The sequence below is a fragment of the Cibotium barometz genome, chromosome 65 (genome assembly GCF_041138505.1).
Source record: "Cibotium barometz isolate CiBa-2024 chromosome 65, ASM4113850v1, whole genome shotgun sequence".
Classification (NCBI taxonomy): domain Eukaryota; kingdom Viridiplantae; phylum Streptophyta; class Polypodiopsida; order Cyatheales; family Cibotiaceae; genus Cibotium; species Cibotium barometz.
Window position 1 is genome coordinate 21,367,146 of NC_141110.1, and position 20,217 is coordinate 21,387,362.

Sequence of the window (20,217 nt, forward strand, 5' to 3'; positions counted from 1 at the left end):
AGGAGAAATATGGCTACAAGTTTGGCTTGTAGGCGCTCCTTGGGCAATTGGAGTCCAAAGGTACGCCCATCAATTAGGGAGAGCAATAAAACAAATGCGGTAAGTATCCTATTACTATTTGCATCCATCTACTCATTTGCATTGCCATGTTTGCATTGCCTGGTCATTTCTTCTTTTGTATGCGTTGATGTAGGATGATATGCCCCAACCTAGCAACGACGACTAGTAGTGCGCTGCTATCTTTACACCTCTTTTGGCATGCTATTTTGACTTGTACATATGACATTTTGGCATATACATAGTGTTGCTATTCATGCCACTTTGGATCATTACCTCGATGTAACCTTGCAAATATGTAATTATCTTCTTACATAATATAAAACATAGGTTTTCTCTCAACCATGAGTACAATCGGATAAGTATTCTTACCAAGAGGTAGAGTGATGTATCTAGCTTACAATCTACAGCTAAATACACCATTTTGCAAAAAAAAAAAATTGGCATAGAGCACCCGTATGTGTGTCGGATTCCTCGTCAGTAAAAAATTAGTGAGTGATTAATGGTAAATTTAAGCTTTTGTTAATTTTTCATTAGTTCTTAAGCACTTTTTCCCACAACCCGTTAGAGGCAAAGAGCATTGAATGTTGGGAATCCAAGTGGGGGCATGTGTAAGAATGAGGTGGGTGTAACATCCAATGAAAGGGAGATGGAATTTTCATAAGTCTTAAAGAGGTGTGTTGACCTTTGCAGTGTCTGAAATAAACTTTTTTTCTAACCAGTGAAAAAAAGGATGACCTTCAAGGCCAACCGGTTTTTATTGAAAAAATGCATAGATTAATCGGTTTTATAACTAAAACGTCAAAAAATTGAATCTTTAAATTCAAGGCTAGGCAAAATTATAACCGATTTTTCTCAATTTCAGTCGAGAAAATTACACTAAAAGACGGTTTTTTTTGACATTGGACCTTTGGCACATGCAATGAGTGAACCTCTCACCTTAAAAAAATAAAAAATAAAAAATATACACCCCCTCAAACATTACTCTAATTGAGTTGAATCTCAAATTTCTTACCTCCTTATAGAGTTTTGTCTCTCACTCATTCTTCTTTGTATTTAATTTTTCCATCTCCTAACTCACTTTTTCTTTTTTTTTTAATAGCCTTGAAAAATTTCCCCTTCTTTTATTTTTCTTCTACTTCAAAAGCCAGTAAATTGCTTTTTATTTGTTTTCATGTAAACATGTTTTGATTTTGTATGTATGTATATATAAATATAAATATAAATATATATCTTTTCCCAAAAATAAAAAAAATATTTTTCCTCCATTATGAGTTTTAATAAATTACTTTTTTTCTCTGAATAAACATATTTTATATTCTTTTTCATTTTCTCATTTCTCTTTAAAAAAAGATTAAAAAAAAACTTTTCTCTTCCTCCCTCTCTCCCTCTCTCTCTCCCTCTCTCTAAATTAAATATTATATATATATATAATTTATTAAAAAAACCATCAATTGCCGCCGCCGTCGCACCGCCGTCCTGCCTCCCTCTACGTCCACCCACTTCAGATTCTACAAAGATTGAACACTACAGTCTCTTACCTCACTTTAGCTGACCTCTCTATCCTCTGAATCTCTAATGATATAGTCTGACACCTTACCCTCCTCAACTTGAATCAATCGATCTTCAAAAATGTCTTCTTAGGTCAGATATGAATCTGAGCAACCCTGATCTTCAACCCTATCTCCTTAGCTTACCTTCTTTGATAACGTGCTGACCTAAACTTACCCCAGTTGCCTCTCAGCTGACCACTACCGGACTGTAATCTGATTCAGCTAACTATTGCTAACCTCTATCCGATTCTTGTCCTCTAGACCCTCAGATTTTCCTCCAAAACCAACAATCTTCAATCCCCAAATCTCTAGCTCTAGGACCCTATTCAATATGTCTGTTGTCCTTTACTGATTCTTTAGGTATGAGTTTAGTTGATTTAGATCTCCTTACCTCTGCGTCCTTTGACACTCACAGACCTTCAAACACTTCATATCCTATAAAGATTGAACACTATAGTCTCTTACCTCACTTTAGCTTACCTTCAACTATCCTCCGAATCTCTACTGATACAGTCCGACACCTTACCCTCTTCAACTTGAATTAGCTGATCCTCTCTAAAATATCTTCTCAAGTCAGATATGACTCTAAACAACTCCGATCTTTAGCCCTATCTCCTCAGCTGACCATCTCTGATAACCTGCTAACCTAATTGACCCCAACTGACTCTCAGATAACCCTACCTAACTCTAATTTGATTCAACCAACTGCTGGGCTGACCTCTGTCAGATTCTTGTCCTGTAGACCCTCAAGACCCTCAGATTTTCCTCCAGAACTAGCAATCTTCAATCCTCAGATCTCTAGCTCTAGGACCCTACTGAATATGTTAGGTGTCCTCTATTGACTCTTATTTAACTCAGGTCTGACTAAACTGATCTAGTTGATTCAGCTGCTTCATATCTCCTTACGCTTGTGTCCTTTGACACTCATAGACCTTCAAACACTTCAAATCCTACAAAGATTGAACACTACAGTCTCTTACCTGACCTTCAGCTATAATGATTGCTGCCTGAGTCCTATCTGGTTCAATTGATTGATCTGACTCAGATCCTTCCTTTTATGTACCCCTAAGGCTTTAAAACCTTAGATCTCACAAAGATTCAGCCTTATAATCCCTAAATTGACATCAGCTATCTTCCAACTGACTCTATTTGATATCCTTTAGTCCACAAATTGTTTGATTGATTAGACTGACTTATGACTGTCAAACTAGACCCAAAATAGCTTCCTCTCAATCCCAAAAGACTGACTCTATTCTTCCACACTCTCATCTGATGGGTTCCGACACTCACCTCACCCTGTCAAACACTGATGACTCTCAACTGATGCTACTTAGGCTATTGGTTGTTTCAAACTCTGGTTATGAATTACATACCATAGAAAGCAACATTTTTAGGTGTCTTTAATGGGGCCATTGTCTAAATCTGCTATAATATAAGTTTTGTACACACAGTAATTAAATATGCTGACTAGCTATAGGAACCTGGTCTGATGCTACTTGGGCTATTGGCTGAAGTACTAGTTATGCTGATGATTACTTGGGCTATTGGGTGAAATACTGGTTATGCTGCTAGGTGTTGATTTACAGATTTTTTTAAAAACAAAACTATAATACTGTAGCAAATGGGGCTACTGACCTTGGCATAAAATTTGCTAACAAGTTAAATAAAATCTATATGGACTTGTTTTCAGCTCTGTATACTGTTCTTAAAAAATTATGTTGAATACTGGACTGAATGAGAAAAGTTTCCATATGATGGTTTGTCTTAAAATAACTAATGTTGAAAGCATTCTGATGCTGCTCTGCACCGTGAACATAACCTCTGAAGTAGACGGATGTTTTGGCTTCTAATCTGCAGTTGAACATTGGGTAATTACTGTATAGGGATGCATTGATGGTTTTCCTCTACATAAACATCACAAGCTATGTGTGCATGGCACTATAATTAGGGGTTTGGCTTGCTGATTGGGATGGTTCCATTTCCTGTGTTTAGTACTATGGCTTGTTGTATATTTAGAACACATACATCTTTATGAACTCTACATGGTGTTACTCCTGATAAATAGCTCATCAAAAATTGATTGTAGTTGGGATGGCTGGATATCTTGGTCTACTCTGACTAAGAGGGGCTACTCTCCCCTTGTACTAATGGATCTGGATATATTCAGATCCGCCTCATATGATGTCAGCTATTAAACATGATGACTCATAAAATATTCAAAAAGATCTTGATAAATGTTTGTTCTTTTGGGTAATTACATAACAACTTGATCTACCCAGAGGTCATAGTTAACTAGACTTACATAATCATGCTTGGTTAGGTTGTTTGTTTAACTATAAGGATAGGGTGATATCTATAACATGTGGATAGGTACATTGACACCTTTAATATGCATTCAGGCTAACAAAATGTTTTGTTTGTTTTGTAGGTAAAAGGACCTACCTTCTCTTCTCTTGCGTTAATTTCAAACAAGCTTCCCTTTCTATTTTAATTTTATTTCCACTAGATGCAACTTGTCATCATTGACCCTAAAATGTACATGACTCATAGTTGAACTTGTTTCATGTATAACATTTCTTTAAATCAAGATGGTATGGCTTTATGAATAGTTTTGTCTATTCATCTCTGGGATATTGTATATGTTTTAAAACTAGCAACACACACACACACACATGGCTAAAACTCTATTAGGGTATTTTAGTGTATGTATATGTATATGTATATATATATATATATATATATATATATATATATATATATATATATATATATATATATATATATATATATATATATATATATATATATATGGAGGTGGTGGCTCTAGGTGAGAAGAAGAGACGAGAAGGAGAGATGCTTAACCATTGAGAGGAGCAAAGATGAAGGGGAGGTAGGGACTCCAGGTCCTCACCTATGGAAGAAGAAATGGAATAAAGACATGCAAGCTAGCCAAAAGGTGATAACTGTCCTCATCTCAAAGGGCGGACATGTCGGGGGATCTATGTGAGAGGTTAGCAAAATGAGAGGCTTAAGTGGTGGGGGACAATGACCCATGGAGAAGGGAGAGGCAACCACCAATAGCGGCCCAACCAAGATTTTCAACAATAAGACAGTGCTGCATCAGCTTTAAAAATGACCTACTTCACATGGAGATAGATCATCAACACTATTCTTTGCCTTGGGAGCCTCATAGGAAGGTGGTTGTTGTGGGTCATGCCTTTTGAATGCTCTTTTCTCAATTGGACTAAGCAGTTCATAAAACAAAAATACCGTTCGTCCTTTGTGTTTGGCAACTCACCAAACTTAACTCATAATTCATATGCGAAAGTGTTGAAATCTCAAACAAGTCAACACATCCTTGAATTTTTTTTAAATATTTAACCCTATGGCGCCATCAAGCATAATGCTTAGCCTAATAAGTTACAGAGTGAGGACTTGGAGATGGGGAAGGTTCCCTCAGAAAAGCATAAGTAGATTAAGGTGGCCGTGGTGTTGCGTACAAACCTAATAAGCCTTAAATATTAATGGCGAGGCATAAACAAGGGATTCTCGTTGTCTCAATCTTTTGTTTCTAGGAGAAATGTGCTATCCATCGAGCTTCCCAAACCTTGCTTATACCTTTTGGCAATATCCAACCACTCTAGCTCCACTGTTGAATTGGTTGACGTAGCCTTGGTGCATCTGTTGTAGCTTCTGCAAGTTGCCTAGCTAGTTGAAGTAACCTAGGTGCATCTCTTGCAGCTTCTGCAAGTTGCCTAACTATGGAGGTATGCATAGGTGATACAAGTTGGAATACCCATGGGATATGCTCAAGAGCTTGTCTCTCACCCTAGCCCTCAATCAAAGAATAAAGAATGTGCTAATGTCTATTGTAATCTAGATGAATGGATAATGAATAACCTAATCTAAGGGAATAAGATAACAAGAGGAATGTACTTAATTAAGAAAATGGAAAATAACTCAACACTCACACTACACTACCACTCTCACTCCATACTCATCTCTCACTCACAAGCCTAAGCTTAAGCAAATGATAAGCACATGGTAATGAGAAGATAGAAACCCCACTCAAGCTCTCACTCACAAGCCTAAGCTTAAGCAAATGATAAGCACATGGTAATGAGAAGATAGAAACCCCACTCAAGCTCTCAACCACATGCCTCTCCCACATGGGGAGTGATCAAGAGTGAGCAAGCCATGTCCAAAACAACACACACTAGTTCTCTCATGAGCAAGAAGAAGTGCTCACTCAACCCTAAGCAAACCCTAAAAGGAAACACCTCAATCTCTAAGAGTGAGCAAGCCATGCCCAAAACAACACACCCTAGTTCTCTCATGAGCAAGAAGAAGATCTCACTCAACCCTAAGCAAACCATAAAAGGAGAAACCTCAACCTCTAAGATGAGAGAGGGGAGCACAAGACTTAATCCTATTCAAAGGGAAAGAACACAAGATGGAGTCCACAACTTGGGCTAGAGGGGAAGTGAGTTCTCCCTCACCCATGCTCTCTATATATAGTAAAATGTAAGGCCATTCCATATGCACAAGTGCCATATGGTGAGCAAAGGCGAGTCCACAAAAGATATATAATGAAGCTCAATGTTCCCCAAATATTCTTCGGCAAAATATAGGATATGTGCACCAAAGTAATATGCATATACATGTATGTGCACCATCATGTGGAGAAGGTATGTAGTGTATGGAAAGCGGTTAACATCCCCCACCTCTAATACACATTTGGTCCCACAGATGTGGTTGAATGAGATGGCAAGGAGTACACAAAGGGAGGGGATAAGGAACCAAAAAAGCCCAAAAAGAAGGAAGGATCATGCCAAAGATAGGTAGATGTAGAGCATGACCCAAGCCCAAGGATTTGTAAGGTGTGTTGATGAGGATCCTGCGTGCACCTTACAAGCCCAAGGATTTGTAAGGTGTGTTGATGAGGATCCTGCGTGCACCAAAAAATGAAGTGAGGGAAACTCCCCCACCTCAAGTGTGTAGACCATGGAAGTGAGGGGTGCTCCCCTACCTCGAAAGTTTTCCCATCTGTTGGGATCCCAATGGGGAACTCAAGAGGTTCCCAAAGGTGTATATCAAGATCCAAAGGTGTATGTTGAGATCCCACATGTGTGAGGCTAGAGCCATTGCTCTAGCAAAGAGGCTCCCAAAGATGCCAAGATCCCACGTGTAAGGCTAGAGTCACAGTTCTCTAGCAAAAGCCAGGAGAAGGCATGTCGATGTAGAAGGTGGTGTCAATGAGGCCCATGGAAAGTCAATGTAGACTAATCCAGGATCACACACGAAGCGGCTCAAGGTGGGTGAATGGTAACCAAACAAATAAGGCCAATGAAACACGGTGGAAAAGATGGAGCTAAGGCCTCCAAATCTATCGTGGAATGTAAGGGATGAAGAGGATCCTCCTTGAAAGGTGGAAAAGATGGAGCTCAGGCCTCCAAATGTATCGTGGAATGGAAGGATCCTCCTTGAAAGGTGCAACAAGGGTGGAGCCTCAAAAGTCGCTATAATGAGGTCAAAGTATCCGCACTCAAGGATCCTAGATCCCAAATATAAGTGCTAAGAGCAAGTGCTCTCATCATAAATGGAAGGGATGAAGAGGATCCTCCTTGAAAGGTGCAACAAGGGTGGAGCCTCAAAAATCGCTATAATGAGGTCAAAGTATCCGCACTCAAGGATCCTAGATCACAAATATAAGTGCTAAGAGTAGGTGCTCTCATTCATGAATGCAAATGTTGATGAGTGAGAATCATGCAACATGAGGGCATTGGATGATGATGGAAGTGGTGCACACGTCTCAAAAGGTGGTAGGTTATCACATGGGTGAAGGGGTGTCCCCAAAAAAGATTTCTCAGTGTGGTAAGGGGAGGATCCTTGGTGCTCAGATACAATGCTTGATGGTGAGGATATATGAGGTATGGGGGCTCCTCCCACACTCAAGATGTGGTGACACAAAGCTCAACGGTGAGACCATAGGGGGCATGTGGATGACAGTATATAAATGTCACCCTTTTGACGAGTGAAGCTCTACGTATGCAGCACACAAAGATTTTGTGGCACCATTTGATTCTCCTTAGATGTATTATATCTTTTTGTATATTCTAGTTTAGGGTCTTTATATATGAGATTTTTTGGTGGCCCTTATGTAGGTTATGATGACGTTCCTATATAAAACATTTTGGTTACCACATTTCAGTATAGCCCATTATATATGACATTTTTTGGTGACCATTATATAGCTTATGGGGACTTTATATGTTAGGGATTTCGAGTGTCACATTTTTGCTTATGGTGGGGACTTTTGTATGTAAAACGTTTAGAGTGCCACATTTTCATATAGTTTTCAAATATATTGTTTTTTGTGTATAATGTTCATTTAGGTTCTAATCATCACTTTGGTCATTTGCAAAATTTCAAGTTTTGAGAGAGAGAGAGAGAGAGAGAGAGAGAGAGAGAGAGAGAGAGTAGGAGATGATGAAACTTTATAGAGGAGAGTGGATTATCTATTGATTTGGAGTGGATTTGTGCCTATGTCCAACCCATCGTCTTGGGATGAATCCAACAAGTTAGTAGTTTTGCTTCACTAGAGTGAACACCGTGCATAATTTGTTTGAGGTATTGTAAGTCAAGTTGCAACCATTGATGTTCTGATACCCATCATTCGTGTCCCAAAGTGTAAGCTTTAGCGGGACATTGGCATTGGATGGTAAGGTTGTTGTGAGATTGATGAGAAGAAGATAGGGAGATGCATATGTCAATATAAAAAGGGCTATGAAGATGTGGTGGGCAAAATCTACATTTCACTTTGTGGAGCTATGTTTGAGTGGAATTGTGCCGAGTCCCTACTCGTCAAAGAGGGGTGAGGCTACTTGTAATGGAAATGCACATGGTTGCATATATTAGCATAATCATAGGAATCTTGGAGTAGAAATACATACCACTACATTATGTAGTATTCTTTCCAAATATGGAGGAATTCACACGGCAAAGTAATGCATGGGAAACTATTTGTCTTTTTCTTTTCTTTTTTGTAAAGCGCGAACTATATTAAACGAAAAAAGTTAAAGATTAATACACAATTGTTTTTTTTCCAAGAAGCATAACTTAGTGCACAAAATTAAAACTAAATCAAGCAAGCATATTTCTCACTTTCGTGAGATTTAGAATGTACTTCTGTAATTCGGAATCTTTGAAGAGTAGATCTATTACTTCAGAGACCACTTGACTGTCCTCTTCCAGGCGTTCTTTGTGGTTTGACTGATCTTATCTTGGAATTCTTCTTGTGCTCTGTTCATTTGAATCAGTTCTTCCATCGCTTTCTTTGTGTACTGTGCTTTGACTACTTGCATACTGGCTTTATGAAGTGTTCTCATCTGCAAATTTAGACCATCTCTCAGACCAGGCATCAGATTGAGAAATATACGATAAAAAATGCATTCATTTCGGTTTATCTACATAGCCCACAAATACTCAGCATGAATAATGTTCCATAGCTCTGCATAACACTTAATTGATCGGCCTAGGAGAATCTCTATCCAAGTTAAGTCCCATGTTTGGACCGGTGAGATACACCGATTCAGAAATTTCAAAGCATCCACATTGCATGCACACCCCCAATAAACAAATGAGCAATTGTTTTAACATCTTGGGCATAAATCGTCCCCATATCCAAAGCTATGCGCATGTGCATTTGTCCACAGTGCTTTATGCATGATCAACCACAGCAGACAAGATTTCTTTGGTGGGATGATGGGCGACCAGATTTTAGAGAATTTAAACCCCCCATTGTTTCCTATCCCACAATAGGTTCCATATGTTATTCAGCTTGCAATGAAGTGGAGGATCTTGAGATGGGAGAGTAGGAATAGGTAACAGGTTCCGTTTGGATTTCCAAGAGAAGGCCTTATGGGACAGAGGGCCTTTAAGCTGGAGAAAAGGCAACCACTCATTAGGCCATAGATGAATTCTATCGTTAATCAGAAGAAGATCCGCTCTACAGACACAGTCTATACATTATGCAGAGGTCTCTGTCGGATTTCCACCTATTTCCAGCACTGCATCAGGAATCCTCCCAAGTTTGTACCCCCTTTTTATGGAGTTTAAAGGCATGTTTATATTGATCTGCAGGAATATTGTTCGCTATAGCAGTAGAGAACCACACCGAATCCAGATGTAATACATGTGCATGTTTTTTGGTTTTGCTATGCAATTGTACTTCCTATTTACATCTATTCCACGCTTTCCACACCGAATCCAGATGTAATACATGTGCATGTTTTTTGGTTTTGCTATGCAATTGTACTTCCTATTTACATCTATTCCATGCTTTCCACATTGATTGAATCAGAGGGCTGCCATGCGGTTTTATTTTGACCGTGCTAAAGAAAATCGTCAACTCTGGGAGTTTCTTCCACTTGGGGAAGTCTCCAATACTGTATTGCTCCATATTTCTTTTGAGCAAGATGGCCCAGTCTTCATGAGGTGATATGAAGCTTCTGATGATCCATTTAGCCGCCATACGATTCGTGAAATCCACAATATTGGGAATTCCCAGACCTCCCTATTTTTTGGGTTTGGTGCATACCTTCCAAGCTACTTTGGGAATTTTCATCTCCTCTACATTGCCTAACCACATAAAATTTCTGCTCATTCTCTCTAATTGTTTTAAGTAAGAGTTTGAAGGGCGCCAACAAAACAGAAAATATATCGCGGTTGGGAAAAGAATATGTTTGAGAACTAGAATTCTGCCTGCAAAACTATGCTGCATGCCTACCTAGCGTCTGAATCTAGTTTGTATCTTGTCCAGAATCCATTGCCATCATTGATGCATAGAGACCCCAAATCCCATCAGGATTCCTAGAAGTTTGAAGATTTGTCCTTCATTCAGAAGTTTACATCCTTAATCAAATAGCCATTGTGGTGGATCATTTAGCATTGTTCTGATTCCTGTTTTAGAATGGTTTATAGCGGACCCTGCCACCAAATAGAAGACATGAAGGCATTCCCAAAAAGTGCTAATTGATCCGGAGTCATTGTGGATAAGACTGTTGGTGTCATCTGCAAATTGTTGGAGATAGATCTGCCCTTTGTTGTTTGGGAGCTGGATTCCCTTCAGAAGACCCTTTTCCATGGCACTTTGAACTAACCAACCTAATGCATCAGCAACAATTGCAAAAAGGAGTGGAGCTAGAGGGCATCCCTACCGTAGGGAATGGTGGGTTAATTTAAAGGATTCAATTAAGTTACTGTTGATAGTTACTCTTACCGTTGCATTTAAGAGTACTTGCACCATCTTCCTGAAGTTGGGGACCGGTCCCATATCTTCGAGAGATTGTAAAATGAAATCCCATTCTAGCCTATCATCAGCTTTGTCAAAGTCTATTTTGAAGAATATAAAGTCTTGCTGGGTGTGTTGAGCATGTTCTACTCCCTCCCAAAGAGCAATAATGGCGTCCATAATATATCTGCCTTTGATAAAACCTTTCTGTTCTGGTCTTATCCAGTCTTTTAAATGCCCCGTGAGCTGGTTGGCTAGAGCTTTGGCATAAACTTTGTAAGTTGTAGTGAGCATGGTGATCGGTCGCCAGTTAGAAAGCTCTTCTTTAGATCCTCGCTTGTGGATAAGCTTGATGACTCCTTCATTGATGCAAAAAGGAAGAGCCCCAAATTTTACTGATTCTTTCCAAACTTCAAGTTCAAGAAGAGGAACTAGTAGGAAGTCTTTAAATGTTTTAAAGAATTCTGCAGGAAGGCCATCCAGTCGAGGACTTTTGCCATTCTTTATGGACATGATGGCATTTTCTAATTCTCCATAAGTGAGGTCTGCTTCTAAGGTGCCTACCATAAGTGAGGTCTGTTTCTAAGGTGCCTACAATACTTTGAGGGACTGTTTTTTTTTTCAGCAGTCTGCAATTATTTGCATAGCTATTTTCCTTTCTTCTGTCATACTTGTGTGAGTTAGAAAAATAGCAGAAAAGTGCTTCTTTAGAGTGTCAAGATTCTCTACTACTGATTTTGAGTAGACACCATTATTACCTCTTAACATAGGGACATGGTCTGCCACTGTTTTCTTTTTGAGGATGGAGAACATCTCCTTTGAGGGTCGATCTATTTTGCCCGCCCACCACTCTCTAAAGAAGAGTCTAATATGTTGGCATTGGATTTCATCCTCTTTCTTTAGGTCTTCTCTTATTTTGATAAGATGGTCTTGAAGATGGATTTTCCCTTGATTTTTTTTTTCAAGCCTTTGTAACTCTAAGCATTTAAGGGCTCTTCTCTCAGTCCTAATTCTGATGAGCTTCTTCGTTATGTCTATGGTGGGCAATATCTGAGAGAATTTCTGAGAATCTCTCACCGCATGGCCCCAAGCTTTGATAGGAGATCAAAAATTGTTGAAATGGGTTGACCATATCAGTCCGGAGCTGAAACAGTTTGGGGTCCGGAGCTGAAACAGTTTGGGGTCCGTATGGAACGGACCCCAAAGGATCGTTAAATCACATTAACACTTTTCGTGTTCATCTTCTCCGCTAGCTCGATGCCCGCCGCTGCAGCTCCCCGTTTCTCGTTGCAGAGGAACTGCGCCCCCCGGTAAGCACTCCCTTCCGCCCCTTCTCTCTCATGCGTTATGCTCGGCTTCTCTGCTGCTGTCGCTCGCCGCAGGGCATCGTCTCGCGTATTGTCTGCCGACAGCTTCCCTTTCTGCCGCTGCCCCATCGCTGTTGCTCGGAAATTCTTAACAGCAGCTTCGCCGCATCTACAGAGCTCTCGTGCTTCTTTTTCTTCTTCTTCGCGGTTCTCGGCCCTTGGCTTGCACAGTATGCATCAGGTCGCCGTAGCCGCACATTCGGAGCCTTCTTTCCATGGCGTCCAGAATGTCTCCTTTGCGGGTTACCATTGGCAGAAAAAGCTTTCCTTCACGGCTGCCGCTTTTACGCGGAAGCCCGTGCAACATCTCAGCAGCAACATAGAAGCAATCTTCCTGTTTCATAGAAGCCAGGGCGCCTCCATACATACGTGTGCACTTCGAGAAGACGTCTTTTCATTAGATAACGGCCTACCAAGCGTTCCAGAAGAGCGGAAGCCGTCCACAAACTGTGAAGCAGAAACAGGAAGGGTCACAGGAATGGCTAGGGTTACAGAGAAGGCAGAAGAAGCTAGGTTTGAAGAGAAGGCCAGCCCTAACGAAGCAGAGCTTTTTCTGCAACAGGAGGATATTCAAGTTAAGACCTGCTGTGAAGAAGATGTGGTGGCATCAGTTCCCTCTCTTTCATGTGAAGAAATCGATGCGGAGTCTGCTGGTAGCCGCTCTTCCAGGAAGCTTGGCTTGGACGCCATATCCAGTAGAGTCAGAAACCGGTCTGAGAGGAGGCGGAAGGGTGGCCTGATTGCACGAACTATTCATAACGATTCACCCGACCTTCTCACCGTCCCGGGCATAGGCCCCCGCAACTTCGAGAAACTGGCGGCTAAAGGCATTGGGAAAGTTGCAGAGCTTAAACAGTTGTACCGGGACAAGGTATTTATTCTTTCTCTTTTTGTCTTGCTGCTGAGAAATTAGGATTTAAGGATTCCAGCAGCGTAACCTAGAGTTTTAAGGTTTTATATGTTTTCCTTTGGCAAGTAAGCTTTTAATTGGATAGCTGCCCTAACCTAGGGTTTGGAGTTTAAGGCCTAACCGAAGGTACATATAGAGTTAATCTAGGGTTTAAGGTCTTGGGAATGCAAGCTTTTGAGAAATTTATGTTAGTAGGAGGCTTTATGATGTGAGTAATCTAGGGTTTAGGGTGTAAGTTTTAGTGTTTAATGTCTTCTGAGGGTAAGCTTGGAGAAATATATGTTAATGGGAGGCTCAATGATGTGAGTAATCTAGGGTTTTTAAGGTGTAAAGTTTAGAGTGAGTAGTTTATGTCGATGGGAGGCTCATGAAGTGAGTAATCTAAGGCTTAAGTGTAAGGAATTACTCAGGCTTAGGTGTAAGTTTAGGGTTCAAGGTCTTTGGAAGGTAAGGGGACGTCCGTGGACAAGGAACTCTTTCTTATTTGGTATGATTTGACTGGCGAAAAAGAGTTGTCCAACACTTTTTCATTTCACAGCTGTCTGTGGACAAGCTACATTGGACCCACCAAAAAGATGACTGGCAGCCAACCCTCAGACAAGCAGTGGACATCCACTGGCCCAGGTAGGTGAATCCAACCAATAAAGTTTTTCCTTTAGCAGAAAACCCTTGAAACATCCAGTTGTTTGTGAAAGGCATGGAGGAAATCCCGTTTTGAGGTGATAGTTGTTTGTGGACATTTGTGAAGCTCCCCTAAGCTCCTAATGTTGACGGGAAGCTCTGATGTGAATAATCTAGGGTTTAGGGTGTAAGATGTAGGGTTGAAGGTCTTTGGAAGATAAGCTTCTGACGTTAATGGGAAACTCACTGATGTGAGTAATCTAGGGTTTAGGGTGTAAGATGTAGGGTTGAAGGTCTTTGAAAGGCAAGCTCTTGAGAACTGTATGTGATTGGGTTGCTCAATGATGTTGAATGTGCAGTCTAGTTTTGTATGTGTGTACGTGGGGACAAAACTTTTGCTAACGTGAAATGAAGCTACATTATACAGCATAATCTTGGTTTAGAGATTGAAAATTATGTTTTCTAGAACAGCTTTCTCTCTAAAGCGAGAGATCTCATTTTTTAGAACATTGCTTTTTCTCTCTCCGGAGAGAGAGAGAGAGAGAGAGAGAGAGAGAGAGAGAGAGAGAGAGAGAGCATTTTCTAAAACATTGCTTTTTTCAGTTCCTCAATGATGAAAGCAAAAAGATGGTGGAGTATCTTCAAACTTCTGTGGGCATTGTGCACAAAAAAAATGCAGAGAGCATCACTTCATATGTTAAACATTGTGTCGACGAGGAGCTGAAGGAACAGTCAGATTCAGACAAGGAAAGCAGCAGTATCAGACAAAAGAAAAAGGTGACGATATGTGTAGAAGGAAACATCAGTGTGGGAAAAACAACTTTTCTACAGAAAATAGCAAATGAGATCATTGAGTTGAGGGACATGGTGGAGATTGTCCCAGAACCTGTTGATAAGTGGAAAGATGTTGGACCTGATCATTTTAATCTTCTTGATGCGTTTTACAATGAACCAGAAAGATATGCCTATACTTTCCAGAACTATGTCTTTGCAACAAGGCTTATGAAAGAGCAAGAGACATCAAAGGGGATGAAACCTTTGAGGCTGATGGAAAGGAGTATTTTCAGTGATCGGCTGGTAAGTAGTATCATGTATTTCCCATGCAACTTTGTCATAGGAAGATGTGGTTTTTTCACTATGATGTGATTAATTTTTAATTAACTTATTTCATTTCAATTTTGGTTGCAGGTGTTCGTAAGAGCTGTTCACGAAGCCAAGTGGATGAGTGAATTGGAGCTGCGCATCTACGAATCGTGGTTCGATCCCTTTATCTCTGCCTTACCAGGGCTTGTTCCTGATGGATTCATTTATCTTAGGGCCAGTCCAGATACATGCCTTCAGAGGCTGCACATAAGAAATAGGCCAGAGGAGCAAAGTGTTACTCTTGAATATCTCAGAGGGCTTCATGAGAAGCATGAACAATGCTTCTTTCCATCTGAGAGTAGCGGAGGTATCTACTCTGTAAGTGGTTGGCCATCTGGGCCCCATAGGGTCCCTCCACCACCAAGAATTAGGGATCATGTGTTTTATCTGGAAGGAGACCATCTGCATTCTTCTATTAGAAAGGTAAGAACTATATTCTGCTTTAAGTTAGCTGTTTGAACTTACAGTTTCCATATTCTTGAACTGGAGATTTGGCTTTTAGGTACCTGCCCTCATATTGGACTGTGAAGCATCAATTGATTTTAATAGAGATCTTGAAGCAAGGGCAGAGTAAGGATTTTGAACTTCTGCCTTTTTTTTCTTTTTCTGCAACCGAGTTGAATGCACAGTGCTACTGGCATGTTGACTTTGTATGGCTCTCCTTGCCTGCAGGTATGCCCAGCAGGTCGCTGAGTTTTATGAGTACATTCGGAGCAGTAAAGACTTGGATATGAATGAGACCACTCCAAGTGGGACTGTCAATCCATTTTTACTACCTACTCCGGGCTTATTGAGACCTGATGGTAGCCCGCTTTTGCATGGCCATCCGTTGGATGCTTTCAATTTTGCACAGCATTCACCTGCTTTCATGAGATGAGTTTGAGGGAAGGAAAGAAAGTATATGCTTTTGGTGGCCTTGGTGGTGGAGGATATTCCCAATTTTGAATCCCTTGGACCAGGGAATTAGGAGCACTCCATCAATTTTGTATATTGTGTACATCTCAGCCCAAATCCAACCTCCGCAAAACCCCCCTCCCCGCCCCCCCCCCCCCCCCCCCCCCCCCCCGGGGACAACACCATCCCCCTTTCCCCTCCCGATTCTGGCTAGTAATCACCAGAAAATTTTGTCTAGAATTTACTTCTACATGGAATGGCATTGAAATATTACCTCTTGCTACGGATTTTTAAACTTGGATTTGGATGGGTGATCTCCCGTCCTCACTCTGCCCAACCAGCCTTACTACCCACTTGCATTTGGATCTGCACGTAGTAAGCACGCAATGGAAAACCAGATAGAATGGCTGATGCCACCGATTGAGGTCTAAGTATTCTCACTCGATTCTAGGGCCCCATTTAATCAGAATTTGAGGGTGTCAAGTATCTTCATTTTAATCATTCTAGATTACTTGTAAGCTTTGACGTGGCATGTAAGGAAGGAAGTACTCTCTTTTAGGCGTGTGATGGTGGCCGCGGGTGAAGAAAAAAGAGTTGAAATGTGCACAGTTGCTTAAGCAGCGCAGGGTGGTTTGCACAATCAGAAGACACAAATTCCTCCATAGGGTCACGTGCAAAGTGCATTACACCAGATAGGTGCTTGCGTCTGCTGTAATAGATTACAGGCTAGGGAAGAATATGTGTAGCCTCAATCTTTTGGGGGTAGCCTTGAAAAAGTCATTTGAAAGAAATCCTAAGCACAAAAAATAGTTGATTAATTAAGCAAACCAAAAAGTTAGGCAAAATAGTGTGTATTTACTTCAATTTGACATGGAAGGACAGCAGAAAAGGTTTTCAAGTCAAAAAGTTCTATGAAAGATTGTGAGGAATCCGACCAAGCCTCCCCCTAGTCACGTCTCTATACTTGTCTTTAGTAAAAAAAAGCCTATTTTGTGGCTTAGAGACTTGTGTTAAAAAGCTTTTACTATTTATTGTATTCCTTCAAAAAATATTTAGATGTAGAATACTAGTCGAAACAAATCAACCACCAAATATATTTACAAAATAGAGAGATTGCGTGGTCATCATTTAAACAATTTTTGCGTAGTCAATGATTTTATAAATTTGACTTAATATTTTTTTCATCAAAAAGCTTAGGCATGCTACAAGAGGAACAAACAAATTCTTCAATATGTAACTTAAGCCATAGGTGTGCATCGCGTGTCAATTGAAATAGACTCTTTCAAAGACAAGGCTATTATGGTATTTTTTAGCTAAGTTTAGGATTTTTAAGATTATATATTATGTAATTAATTTTTTTGAAAAATACTTTATTGATATGTATGTGCGTGATTAGTATTAGTATCATGAGTTTCTAAATTTATTTTCTTTGTATTTTTTAAATTATAAATTGACATAGAGCAATTTTTGTTGCTAAAGCCACTCTTATGGATAAATTATAAGACTAGTTTTAAAACAAAAATGAAGATGAACTTGTAATAAAAAAATGAAATGTAGTTAGATGTAGATTTGGTGCAAGGCAAATATAGATTTATGTGAAAATGCACTTGAATGATACTGTCATAGTGTGTTACCATGTGTTAATGTGACTTTTAGGTGTTGGAAAAGATGAAATCATTGGGGGCCTCAAAGGGAATGTCTATAATAGTGTTAGAAATTTTGATGAAAGCATCGGGGGCCTCAAGGGGAATGTCTATTGCTAACTTGGTTGAGCAAAATTGCTCAATAGAAATCCCATAGCAATCCCACTTTTTGATGCAACTCACCGCGCAATTGTAAATAGATGCACCCAAGGAAGCTAGAGCCATGCATATATGTTGAAGATGCTCTAAATTTACATACATAACAATCATAGCAAATGCACGTTGTTTTAGAAATTAACCAATAAAAAAATGAACTAGTAGATATAACACACATTTAGATGATTTGTGACTTACGCAAGTCTCAACTTAAGTCCACAATAGAAATATGGCCACAAACTCGATTGATTTGTTGTTTAGAGACTTGAAAATTTTTGAAGGTAGCTTCCACTTTGAAATATGATTTTGAGGGTAATTTTTATATAAATATATTTCTATGTGAATACTAATTTTTTCAAGGTACAGACTTTCATCGATATGCTATATGTCCTATTGAGTCCTCAATTTCATTTTGGATCTCCCTATCCACCTAATAGTTTGACATAGTGCAAAAGAAAGATTAGAACATAATGTTTTGCTTGTTAATTTGAAGGGTCATATATACATGTGTGTGCATGCACATGCATTCATGTGTATATATGTGTATGATATATATATATTTATATGTATATATATATATGTATATATATGTATATATATATGTATATATATGTATATATATATGTATATATCTGTATATATATATGTATATATCTGTATATATATATATGTATATATATATGTATATATATGTATATGTATATATACATATGTGCATGTATGTAATGTATGTATGCACGTATATAGCATATACATTAATGGCCCAGACCCATCTTCAGCGGGGTTACCCTTCTCTCTCTCTTTCTCTCTGGCTCTTTTTATTTTTATCGTTTAAAAAAATCAAAAAACATTAAAAAAAACTAATTCTACTCTCCCTCTCTCTCTCTCTCTCTCTCTCTCTCTCTCTCTCTCTCTCTTTGTCCCCTCTTTTTCTCTCTCTTCCTTCCCCCCTTTAGGCTCATTTTTATATTTTCCATTTAAAACAAAACAAAATACCTTTTTCAAAAAAATTTGATTCTCTTTGTGTCTTTGTCTCTCTCTCTCCCCTCTCTCAGTAACTCTTTCTAACTTTCTCTCTCCCTCTCCCTCTCTCTCTGCCTCTTAACTCTCTCTCTCTCTCTCTCTCTCTCTCTCTCTCTCTCTCTCTCTCTCTAACACACACATAGTCTCTCTCTGTCTCTCTCTCTCTCTCTCTCTAACACACACACACAGTCTCTCTCTGTCTCTGTCTATCTCTCTCTCTCTAACACACACACAGTCTCTCTCTGTCTCTGTTTCTGTCTTTGTCTATGTCTCTCTCTCTCTCTCTCTCTCTCTCTCTCCCCCCCCTTTGCCCCCTCTCTTTCTCCCCCCCTTTGCCCGCTCTCTTTCTCTTTGTCTCTGTCTCTCTCTCTCTCTCTCTCTCTCCCCCCCCTTTGCCCCCTCTTTCTCTCTCTAACACTCACTTTCTCTCTATAACTCTCATTAACTTTCTCTCTCTCTCTCTCTCTCTCTCTCTCTCTCTCTCTCTCTCTCTCTCTCTCTCTCTCTCTTTGTAACTCTCTCTCTATGTGAGTCTCACTCACTCTCTCCTTAACTCTTTTTCCCTCTCTATAACTCCCTCTCTCTCTCTCTCTCTCTCTCTCTCTCTCTCTCTAATTCCCTCGAACTGGCCAACTCTTTCTAACTCTCTCTCTCTCTCTCTCTCTCTCTTTGACTTTCTCTTTCTAACTCTCTCTTGTTAAAGAAATAACAAGTTCAAGATGATTGAGGACATCAAGATGAAGAAACAGATCAAAAGGCATTGAAATCGGAGCACTCTAGCATGTTCCATGTTTAGGCTATAAGCTTTTTCCCACTAAAGTATTTTTAGCAAAGTGCTTACCGTTGTTTTTAGAGTTCCTGCTTTTCATAACTTGTATATAAGGGATCGAGCCCTCTCATAATAAACATTGAGTTGTTTTGCTTTCTGTGCCCACTTTAGCAATGGGAGGTCTTAATGCTGAATTTACAGTTGATAAATGCATTGTGACAGAGAACATGACAAACATATTATAATTACTGGCTCATTAACCCCAATAGGTGGTTTGTATAAATTGGACATGTATAACAAGCATGATGTTACTATTAGTATATGTTCAATGCTTGCCTCTCAGCATGTATCTCACATTGATGTATGGTGCACATTTGTACGGCTCCCATTATGGCTCCCATTATGAGGAGAAGCCATTGGTGCACATATCTTTAGTGGGAACCCTAGCTTAGATGCTAGAAGGAGTCGTAGTTGTGACTGTTTGATGGTTAGGAGATGGCTAGGATACAAATAGAGGGTTGTGCATAAAGCTACTCTAATATGAGGTGTGATGACAGTATCATGACATAAGCATGATGTCATCACGTCACCTAAGCATGATACCAATATATGATGTAAGCATGATGTCATCCATGACATCATCATGTAATCATGATGTCATCTATGATGTAAGCATGATATCACCCATGATATCATCACATGACATCATATGATGTTATCTATGACATCACCTAGATGCTCTCTTTCACCTATAAAAGGAGACCCTTTCTTGTAGCTTTGCATATTGTG

At 39.7% G+C, this 20,217-nt stretch overlaps 1 protein-coding gene across 1 annotated transcript; it reads left to right on the forward strand.

Annotated features, from left to right (window-relative positions):
- The first annotated feature begins 12,150 nt into the window (after positions 1-12,150).
- LOC147603047 (uncharacterized) lies at positions 12,151-16,115 on the forward strand. The gene is made up of 5 exons (XM_086797239.1): positions 12,151-13,140; positions 14,404-14,877; positions 14,989-15,366; positions 15,446-15,513; positions 15,616-16,115. Exons 1-5 carry the CDS (start codon positions 12,250-12,252, stop codon positions 15,818-15,820), a joined length of 2,016 nt encoding a protein of 671 aa, XP_086653365.1. The 5' UTR covers positions 12,151-12,249; the 3' UTR covers positions 15,821-16,115.
- Positions 16,116-20,217: the final 4,102 nt, after the last annotated feature.